Source organism: Charadrius vociferus, unplaced genomic scaffold, assembly GCF_000708025.1.
Source record: "Charadrius vociferus isolate BGI_N301 unplaced genomic scaffold, ASM70802v2 scaffold179, whole genome shotgun sequence".
Classification (NCBI taxonomy): Eukaryota; Metazoa; Chordata; class Aves; order Charadriiformes; family Charadriidae; genus Charadrius; species Charadrius vociferus.
The window spans coordinates 2,259,873-2,271,257 of NW_009650072.1; the positions used below are offsets into that span (position 1 = coordinate 2,259,873).

Sequence of the window (11,385 nt, forward strand, 5' to 3'; positions counted from 1 at the left end):
ATAAAGTTCCCTCTGTCTATCCTAAAGGTAACAACGTCTGTTCTAAGACAGAAACGCACCTCAAGCATATTAATGCTATTTCCACAACATAAAGCTGAAGCGATGCTTAGCCATAAGGATGGTTGTCCGTTGCTATCAAAGCACTCAGACTATATTATAAATACAGGCAATCTTCCTTCCTTATTTCTCTCAGTCACATCTTGAAAGTCCTCTTTCTTGAATAACTTGCAATCAGAACCACACAGAAGAACGCACTGAATCTCAGCAAGACTAAACAGGATTGGCTGAAGGTACAAGCAGAGCTGTTGCTGTGTGCAAGAGACTGACATTCAAATCACCAACTCTGGGGTAGCTGAGTAGGCATGTGGATGGAATTTTCATGGAAAAATTTCCATGGAAAACTGGAATTTTCTGCACTGATGTACTCTTTTAATATAGGTATATAAAGGCATTTCTTGGACATATATTATATGGAAAACCACAGAAGAGAGATCTACAGTCAAACTGCTGCAAAATGAATTTCTAGTGTTAAAACAAAGGATAAGCATGAATGTCAAATCCCACTTGGGGGAAACTATCTCCATCAGTGGCAGAAATAAAAAGAAGTTCAACTAGAACCCACACTGCAAACGTAAGTTCCTTAATTTTATGATTTATCACTAGACATTCACCAATTAAAGACGGTTCTCTGTTTTCATGCTTTAAAGAGGTGAGTTTGATAGACTACCTTCTAGGTTTCCCTGGTGTTCAACCTCCAATAGCATGTAATGCTGACAATGCTATTCAAGCCTTCCACCTGCACCCCATCTCTCTCAGTTAATAGTGTTTTAAATAAAATCAGAAGCAGGCCTTTTTTTTTTCTTTTTTTTCTTTTAAGATCTTACTGTAGATACCTTCCAGATGAAGAAGGGAGGGGAAAAGGGAGAAAAGCATCCCACATTCCAAAACTGCTTATATTAGCAGCTCTGGAAATTATTCAGGTGGGGGAGGGAGGGAGGTGGTGGAAAAAATGACACTACACAATCTTGAGGCACGAATCACTGGCAAATCAAGGTGGCAACAGCACAGTGACAATACATAAGACATATACAAGGATAAGTGAAAACAGTGGCTTTCTGAAAACAAGAGGTGACTTCACGCAAACAAGGTATTTGCCTCATGATTTTTGAAAGGTGACTGAAAATACTGAGTCAGCTTTTTCTCTATTCATTTAACACCTATTCAGAGTTTAAAACATAATGCTGCCTCATAAATTGTTTCACACAGCTACAAGATAATATCATAATATCTTACCGTGTTCTGTTGTGATCATTACTGCATAGGCTTTTAATGGTCCATTCACTGACTCAAAATCAGAGAATTCAACAGACAACGACCTGTGACTCACTGCCTTGACTAAAGGAGCTCTGCTTGGAGGTGGGTCTATAAACAGAAATATTTTTTAGTACCTTAATGACTGATAAAAAAAAATATCTCCAAACAAGAAAATGCTGTAATACTGATGCTGCTCATATAATGTATATTTATTGTGCATCACATTAGACTTTGCATGAATGTAGTGTTTTATTCATAACCTGTAGGCAGATAAGGTATTGCATATCAAGTTTGGTATTCTGCAATCATGAAGTCAATATTTTGTTAATAGCAGTGTCTTTCATACTCAATCTTAATGCTTACCAGTAATGCTTGTGGTACACATTTTCCGTACTGGAAGGCTTTCAGAACTATTTGCAAGAGTTACTATTGTAACATTATAGGTGCTGAAATAATTTAAATCTGCTGTTGTGGTGTTTTCCTCTGAGCCTTCTTTCAAGCAGGATGTAATCTCTTTTTCATCTTTCCATGTACTATTATGTGTTATAATTTTGAAGCCAGAATTGTTCCCAGAAGGACATTTCCACTTCAGCATTAGGTAAGACTCTTTGGCCACTGGTTCACACTGAAATGAATTCACTGAGAGAGGGGCTAAAAAAAAAAAAAAAAAAAAAAAAAAAAAGATAAAGAAATCAAGTATTGTAGTGAATAGAAAAAGCTGTCTATTTGTAAATTCCATGTATAAACATTTGTAAGACCATTATTCCTTTCCACTTTTAAAAAGACAAAGCTACTGCCTACAAGGACTTGCTGCCCTATGAGGAAGAGAAGCATTGAGCACACTCCATACACAGACCTCTTCTGCGCTAACCCCTCTGCAGACAGGTTTACTGAGAAAATTTGAGTATCTGTCGAGGTCAGCAAAGTTTTCAAAATACTGTTCAACCATTGGACATACCACTCTAAGAACATTTTTAGAGTAGTATGTAGATTGACACTAACTCCCTGTATAATTATGTAAAACTCTTAGTGGCCAACAAATAAGAAAACAAATGTGAGCTCCGTGCGTTAAGAGCACAGCAGTAGCCATCCTTAAGAGCAGCAACTACAACAGGTCAGTTTGTGTGAGTGTCTTATAGGACGCAATATAAAAATTGCAATGTTATGACCAGATACAAAAAGATATTGAAAAAGTTAATGTAGCAGTAAGACTGAGAAGTCCCTCTAAACTGAACGTCTTATAAAACTTGGCCTTCAAGACCAAAACTCTTATAACTTCTACAATTGTAACACATAGCAAATTTATTCTCTCTCTTGATAAAGAAGTATTTGGTACTTCCAAATATAGGGGCAAAAGACTCATGGATTAAATTATTTTGTTATGAAAAAGGGGGATTATGTTAAGAAACTAAGGAGAAGCAGAATTGTGCACCAGAAGAAACAGATTTATTTAAGAGATAGATGTGAGTGACTGAGACTTATTTCTACTGCATTTTATAAATATTTCTTTTCCTTCAGTAACACTGTCAGCTACTCCTACAAATAGAGTGAAATTATAGAAGGTTCCAGGGTTCACGTCTGTAATAACAGCGCTGGTGACAACGGATGTCTGGTTTCTAGAGGAGGAACCATGACTTTGGATCTCTATCCTGTAGGTGTAGTTAGAAGCATCATCTGTGCTCCATGGGAAGAATCAGAGACTAGTATATTCTGCCCAGATATGGAAAACAGAGCTGGGCTCTGTTAAAGTCAAGACAAGAGTCCGTCAACATTCACGAATATTTGCTGTCAAACACAGACAGAAAAAGCAGAGGCACGGCCATGCTTCCATGGTTAGGACAGAGCAGCATTTTCTCAGTACCAGACACTCTCTTAATGGGTCCATCCTAGGGCACCTCTGGAAACCTGACTGAGGAGCTCTGGGACAGATTCCCCACACCTTGGGTAAAACAGGACAAAATGAAGGAAAGGACACAGCAGAACATATTCAGAACAAAGGGGAAAAAATGGCCACAATGCCTAGCATGAGGAACACAGGACCACCTCAACCTTCTCCTCTTTCCTGATGAGCTGAGCAGCGCAGTGTGGCTGAGAGCCATACGGCACAGTGATGCCCACAGCCCAGCTGCAGCCATGGCCCCCTCCAATGGAGGAAGTCCCCCAGGCACACAATGTACTCTGTGTGGGAGCCTTTCAAAATAAGGACCTGAGAGCCTCATCCACAAAGTAGAGAAGGCAACAAAACCTCCCACAGAACCCCCTTCCACACATTAACATCGCTGACTGCAGGTAGGCCATGTGCAGCACTTCTGCTTGAAACAATATCGTATTTCAACCCTCAGGCAGAAAAGCAGAGGCCTGCGCTGCACAGCAAAACACAGCCCACCAGAAACAGCTGCAAGAAACTGTGACTTACTTGTATACAGGCATATGGACACCCCTTCTCCTTCCGTCTGACCGTCATTCACTGCTGCAAATACTGTGAAATTATACATCGTCCCAGGGATTAACCCAGTAATTTCAACTTCAGCGACACTGGACGTCAGGTTCCAAACAGAGGTACCATTTGCAACCTCTATCCCGTACGTGTAGGAGTTGGAATCAGCATCGCCCCCTGACCATGTTAAGTTGACAGAAGTCATGCCAATATATTTGGCCTCAAGATCATGGACTGGGCTGGGCTCTGTGAAAGGCAAGACAACAATCTGTCAACCTGCAAGAACATCTGCTCACAAACATGGACAGAAGAAACACAGGCACACCACTCCTTCACTCTCTTCACTTCGCTCATCATTCAGAGTGCAGGAGCACTGTAACATCACCATCAGATGCTCCTGGATGCTTTTTCATCAGTGGCTGGGTAACAGAAAAATAAGAAAGAGGCAGTTCAACTGGGATTCAACTTCCTTTCACATTCAAAAGCATTAGCACAGGTCACCATGGTGCCAGCACTCCCAGGGTTTTGCTTGGGAATACAGAGGCGGGCAGGAAACATACAAGGTTGCAGTGGAAGGTGGGGAAAGGAGATGGTGGTGTATCTGTTCGCAGCAAAAGGTAAGGAACATCAAATATCACTATAAGACCAGAGGTGATGATGCAGGCATGTCGCTCCGTTGCCACCCTTCATGCCCTGAGCTAGCACTGCCTAAATCTTACTTTCCTGCTGCAGCCCAATGACAGTCACAGGCCGCTGAGTCAAAAAAATTCCCTGGGCACAAACACACTCTCTGTGTGAGAGCCCTTTAAAACCAGGGTCTGAGGTCACATCCTCCAAGAACTGAAGGCAGCAAAAACGCCCACACAAATCCCAGGCCAGGGAGGCAGGTTCTCAGGAAGGGTTCCTTCATTGCGTTATAGGACTCAGTGACCACCATCAACAACCACTGGTTTTGAGGGGTTTTGTTTTACTTTGTTTTTAAAAAGAATGCTATGTCACTTCCATGCAAACATCTGACTGCAGGCAGGCAAAGCACAGCACCTCTGCCTGCAACAGTACTAAATTACAACCCTCAGGCAGAAAAGCAGAGGCCTGCGCTGCACAGCAAAACACAGCCCACCAGAAACAGCTGCAAGAAACTGTGACTTACTTGTATACAGGCATATGGACACCCCTTCTCCTTCCGTCTGACTGTCATTCACTGCTGCAAATACTGTGAAATTATACATCGTCCCAGGGATTAACCCAGTAATTTCGACTTCAGTGACATCGGACGTCAGGTTCCAAACAGAGGTACCATTTGCAACCTCTATCCTGTACGTGTAGGAGGTGGAATCAGCATCGCCCACTGACCATGTTAAGTTGATAGAAGTCACACCAATGTATTTCGGCTTGAGACCATGGACTGGGCTGGGCTCTGCGAAAGGCAAGACAACAATCTGTCAACCTGCAAGAACATCTGCTCACAAACATGGACAGAAGAAACACAGGCACACCACTCCTTCACTCTCGTCACATTATTCATCACTCAAAGTGCAGGAGCACTGCAATATCACAACCGCTTTTGCATCCGTGGCTGGGTAACAGAAAAATAAGAAAGAGGCAGCCCAGGTGGGATTCTTCTTCCTTTCACATTCAAAGGCAATAGCACAGGTCATCATGGTGCCAGCACTCCCAGGGTTTACTCTGGCAACCCAGAGAGGTGGGCAGGAAGGAGAAAACAGCAGAAGGGAAAGATGGTGGTAGTAAAGGCAAAAGCAAAAGGTAAGGAACATCAAATATCCCTAGAAGAGGAACAGAGGTGATGACCCAAGCAGCCTGCTCCTTCTCCAACCCTCATGCCCTGAGCTCACTCCCATGGCAGAGAGACTACCTCCAAAAACCCTCTCTGCAGCACCCTATTCTCTGTGCATCTTCAAAATAGGGCAATTAGCCATTACAGTCAGGCAGCACAGGAGACGCTTTCATGAATCAACTGGAAACGTAGGAGCAAACATACAGGTACATTTCAGGACAACACAAATGCCAGGAAAAGGCATCTGTTTCCTTTCAAATACACCCCATGGAATGGCCAGGCTGGGCTACAGCCTTGCAGGCCAGCTCCAAGACGGTCCCTCCAACACCAAACATCAAGACTTTTGATACTCAACACAGCAAGGTGCTGGATAGCCAAAGCAGTTCTCCTGAACTAGCATTGCCCAAATCTCACTCTCCTGCTGCAGCCTGATGGCACCTATGGATGCCCAAATTACAGAAGTTCCCCTGGTGCAATATGGTCTGTGTGAGACCCACCCTGAAAGAAAGGTAAGAGACCCCCATACTATAGGAAATGAAACCAACCCCCTTTACCAAATTTAGAAGATACAGGTTCTCAGGGAAAAATCTCTTCTCTGCGTTGTCATCCTTGGGGACTAACTTCACCAAGAGCTTCCTATGAGGCCAATGCTGCTTCTGCACTTTAACATCCCATGCTTCGCAGATTGGCCATCTCCAGGTCCAGGACCAAAATATCACCTCTGCCTGCAACAGTACTAAATTACAACCCTCAGGCAGAAAAGCAGAGGCCTGCGCTGCACAGCAAAACACAGCCCACCAGAAACAGCTGCAAGAAACTGTGACTTACTTGTATACAGGCATATGGACACCCCTTCTCCTTCCGTCTGACTGTCATTCACTGCTGCAAATACTGTGAAATTATACATCGTCCCAGGGATTAACCCAGTAATTTCGACTTCAGTGACATCGGACGTCAGGTTCCAAACAGAGGTACCATTTGCAACCTCTATCCTGTACGTGTAGGAGGTGGAATCAGCATCGCCCACTGACCATGTTAAGTTGATAGAAGTCACACCAATGTATTTCGGCTTGAGACCATGGACTGGGCTGGGCTCTGCGAAAGGCAAGACAACAATCTGTCAACCTGCAAGAACATCTGCTCACAAACATGGACAGAAGAAACACAGGCACACCACTCCTTCACTCTCGTCACATTATTCATCACTCAAAGTGCAGGAGCACTGCAATATCACAACCGCTTTTGCATCCGTGGCTGGGTAACAGAAAAATAAGAAAGAGGCAGCCCAGGTGGGATTCTTCTTCCTTTCACATTCAAAGGCAATAGCACAGGTCATCATGGTGCCAGCACTCCCAGGGTTTACTCTGGCAACCCAGAGAGGTGGGCAGGAAGGAGAAAACAGCAGAAGGGAAAGATGGTGGTAGTAAAGGCAAAAGCAAAAGGTAAGGAACATCAAATATCCCTAGAAGAGGAACAGAGGTGATGACCCAAGCAGCCTGCTCCTTCTCCAACCCTCATGCCCTGAGCTCACTCCCATGGCAGAGAGACTACCTCCAAAAACCCTCTCTGCAGCACCCTATTCTCTGTGCATCTTCAAAATAGGGCAATTAGCCATTACAGTCAGGCAGCACAGGAGACGCTTTCATGAATCAACTGGAAACGTAGGAGCAAACATACAGGTACATTTCAGGACAACACAAATGCCAGGAAAAGGCATCTGTTTCCTTTCAAATACACCCCATGGAATGGCCAGGCTGGGCTACAGCCTTGCAGGCCAGCTCCAAGACGGTCCCTCCAACACCAAACATCAAGACTTTTGATACTCAACACAGCAAGGTGCTGGATAGCCAAAGCAGTTCTCCTGAACTAGCATTGCCCAAATCTCACTCTCCTGCTGCAGCCTGATGGCACCTATGGATGCCCAAATTACAGAAGTTCCCCTGGTGCAATATGGTCTGTGTGAGACCCACCCTGAAAGAAAGGTAAGAGACCCCCATACTATAGGAAATGAAACCAACCCCCTTTACCAAATTTAGAAGATACAGGTTCTCAGGGAAAAATCTCTTCTCTGCGTTGTCATCCTTGGGGACTAACTTCACCAAGAGCTTCCTATGAGGCCAATGCTGCTTCTGCACTTTAACATCCCATGCTTCGCAGATTGGCCATCTCCAGGTCCAGGACCAAAATATCACCTCTGCCTGCAACAGTACTAAATTACAACCCTCAGGCAGAAAAGCAGAGGCCTGCGCTGCACAGCAAAACACAGCCCACCAGAAACAGCTGCAAGAAACTGTGACTTACTTGTATACAGGCATATGGACACCCCTTCTCCTTCCGTCTGACTGTCATTCACTGCTGCAAATACTGTGAAATTATACATCGTCCCAGGGATTAACCCAGTAATTTCGACTTCAGTGACATTGGACGTCAGGTTCCAAACAGAGGTACCATTTGCAACCTCTATCCTGTACGTGTAGGAGGTGGAATCAGCATCGCCCACTGACCATGTTAAGTTGATAGAAGTCATACCAATGTATTTCGGCTTGAGACCATGGACTAGGCTGGGCTCTGCAAAAGGCAAGACAACAATCTGTCAAGACAGAGAAAGGAAGAAAGAAAAGCCAGAGCCACATTTCCCTATTACACACAGAATGAGCATTAGGTATAGCCAAGCAGAACTTCTATAATATCAATGCCCAGTTTCAGACATTCATGCTGTGGCATTTCTGGAAAGGCCACAGTTCTCAGGGATAGTCTCTTTATTTCATTTCACATACTAAACTATTTGTTTCCACAGTGGGTTTCCAGACAGAGAAACAGATGGAAATCAGGGAAGAAAGCAAACTGCAGGGTGATCTTGATCTGCTAACTCAAAATTGTGCCCACAAACCCTAATCTGAACCCTTCAGCCCAGCCTCTCCCCAACATCAGTAGAAGGAAATGGGGTCCTTGAGCAGGTCAAACAGCTGACCCACCCCGGGGGGCTGTGTCTGCAAGCCTGACTCAGCATCTACACTAGGCAGACAAGACTCACCTCAGGCAGCTTGGATAAGCTCATCTACTCAGTAGCAGCTCAAGGACACACTGCTTTTAATTGCTTTGCAAAGATGTTGCTTGTTCCCTTTCCTTTCCTGAGCTCAAGATTTTCAAGACCCGCCTGGATGCAGTCCTGAGTAATGTGCTCTAGGCAATCCTGCTTTAGCAGGGGAGTTGGACTAGATGATCTCTAGAGGTCCCTTCCAATTCTGAAAATTCCGTGATTCCGTGAGCTTGACACAAAGAAAAGATCTCTTCCCATCTGGCCTTCTGATCTGGGAAAAAGGTGCCATGGCACAAAACCAACAAAAATGGCACCACACTAGACAATGAGGCTCTAGGCACTCTCACAGCCCAAAGAAGCCCCAGGCCAAGGACTCTGCAAAGAACTCAAAATCTTCAAGAATAAAAAGCCTCCATGATCCTGGCCACCACATCCCTGCACACTATGTCCTTTGGTATAACCTGTGATCACCTGCTCCCAGAAGCATTTTAGGGGGCCCCATTCAGCCCTCAAGTCTAGAAAAAGTTATGCTGTTGTAGCCGCTGCATCTCTACATAGACTTGAGTAGCCAAGCTAGTGAAATAATTGCTTTACAGGCAACACATGAAAACACACAGACACATACAATCTCAGTCCTTTTCCCTTTTACCAAAGACTGCTTGGTACTCATGCTCACAGGCACCTGGAGCAAAGCCACATTACAATGACAAATAGTACAAAGTTGGAAACCCAAGGTAAAGAAGCAGGGCAATTTGGTACAAAGCACACGTTTACTTGCAATTGAGAGGTACCATTTCCTTACTTGTATACAGGCATATGGACACCCCTTCTCCTTCCGTCTGACTGTCATTCACTGCTGCAAATACTGTGAAATTATACATCGTCCCAGGGATTAACCCAGTAATTTCGACTTCAGTGACATCGGACGTCAGGTTCCAAACAGAGGTACCATTTGCAACCTCTATCCTGTACGTGTAGGAGGTGGAATCAGCATCGCCCACTGACCATGTTAAGTTGATAGAAGTCACACCAATGTATTTCGGCTTGAGACCATGGACTGGGCTGGGCTCTGCGAAAGGCAAGACAACAATCTGTCAACCTGCAAGAACATCTGCTCACAAACATGGACAGAAGAAACACAGGCACACCACTCCTTCACTCTCTTCACATCACTCATTGTTCAGCGTGCAGGACCACCCCAGCAACATCACCAGACACTCCTGGAGGCTTTTGCCTCAATGGACAGCTAAGAGAGAACTGAAGAAAAGTCATTCTGAGGGGGATTCTTCTCCCTTGAGCACACAGTGCTCAAGGTGCGGCTGCACTAACGCTGAATACAGTGGGATAATCTCCTCTTTTGACTGGCTGATTATACTGAGTTTGATGCATCCCAGGATGCAGTTTGCCCTCTTGGCTGCCAGAGCACACTGCTCACTCATACTGAGCTTGCTGTCAACCAGGACCCCCAGATCCCTTTCTGTGGGGCTGCTCTCCAGCCACTCCTCTCCCAACTTATACTTGTGCTCAGCATTACTCCATCCCAGGTGTAGAATGCAGCATTTGGACTTCTTAAATTTCATGCCATTAATCATTGCCCAATGGTCCAATCTACCTAGATCGCTCCCCGAGGCCTCTCATCCCCCAAAAGAGTCAACAGCACTTCCCAGTTTGGTACCATCAGCAAACTTGCTAATGGTGCATTCAACTTCTGCATCCAGATCATTGATAAATATATTCAACAGACTGGTCCTAGAATTGAGCCCTGACGAGCACCGCTGGTGACAGGTTGTCAGCCAGATGTAGCCCCATTCACTACAACCCTTTGAGGCGTGCCCTTCAGCCAGTTCTTCACTCAGAGCACTGTAAACCCGCTCATCCCACAGCTGGACAACTTGTCCAGAAGGATGCTGTGACGGACAGTATCAAAAGCCTCACTAAAATCCAGACAAAACACATCCACCACCTTCTCTTCATTGACTAGGCTAGTGACCTTACCATAGAAGGACATCACTTTAGTAAAACAAGACCTTCCCTTTGTGAACCCATGTTGACTGTGCCTGATGATTGCATTATTCTTTAAATGCCCTTCAACAGTACCCAGTATGATCTTCTCCATAATTTTTCCATGAACTGAGGTTGGTCTAACAGGTCTGTAGTTTCCTGGGTCTTCCCTCACACCCTTCTTGTAAATTGGAATAACACTGGCTAGCTTCCGGTCAGCAGGGACCTCCCTAGACTCTCAAGACTGGTAACATAGCAACCAAGGATGAGGAAAAGGCTGAGGTATTTAATGCCGTCTTTGCCTCAGTCTTCAGCAGTAGGACCAGTTGTTCCCTGAGTGCCCAGATCCCTGAGCTAGAAGAGAGGGATGGGGAGCAGAATGAAGCCCCTGTAATCCAAGGGAAATGGTGAGGGACCTGCTTCAGCACCTGGAGGTACACAAATCTATGGGGCTGGATGAGATCCACCCAAGGGTACTGAAGGAGCTGGCAGAAGTGTTAACCAGGCCACTGTGCAATATTTATGAGCAGTCCTGGCTAACCGGGGAGGTCCCAGCTGACTGGAGGCTGGCAAACGTGACACCCACCCACAAGAAGGGCTGGAAGGAGGATCCAGGGAACTACAGGCCGGTCAATCTGACCTCGGTGCCTGGGAAGGTCATGGAACAGATCATCCTCAGTGCCATTACACAGTACATGCAGGAGAACAGGGTGATCAGGCCCAGTCAGCATGGGTTTGTGAAAGGCAGGTCACGCCTGCCCAACCTGATCTCCTTCTATGATAAGGTGACCCACTTAG

At 45.2% G+C, this 11,385-nt stretch overlaps 1 protein-coding gene across 1 annotated transcript in view; it reads right to left on the minus strand.

Moving 5' to 3' along the window:
* The window catches only part of PTPRJ (protein tyrosine phosphatase, receptor type, J), a 56,200-nt gene that overhangs the window by 10,394 nt on the left and 34,421 nt on the right, over positions 1 to 11,385 (minus strand). The window contains 8 exon segments of the mRNA XM_009892039.1: positions 1,294 to 1,422; positions 1,678 to 1,965; positions 2,803 to 3,054; positions 3,731 to 3,997; positions 4,902 to 5,168; positions 6,375 to 6,641; positions 7,848 to 8,114; positions 9,389 to 9,655. Of these exon segments, the coding sequence (XP_009890341.1) occupies positions 1,294 to 1,422; positions 1,678 to 1,965; positions 2,803 to 3,054; positions 3,731 to 3,997; positions 4,902 to 5,168; positions 6,375 to 6,641; positions 7,848 to 8,114; positions 9,389 to 9,655 (2,004 nt within the window).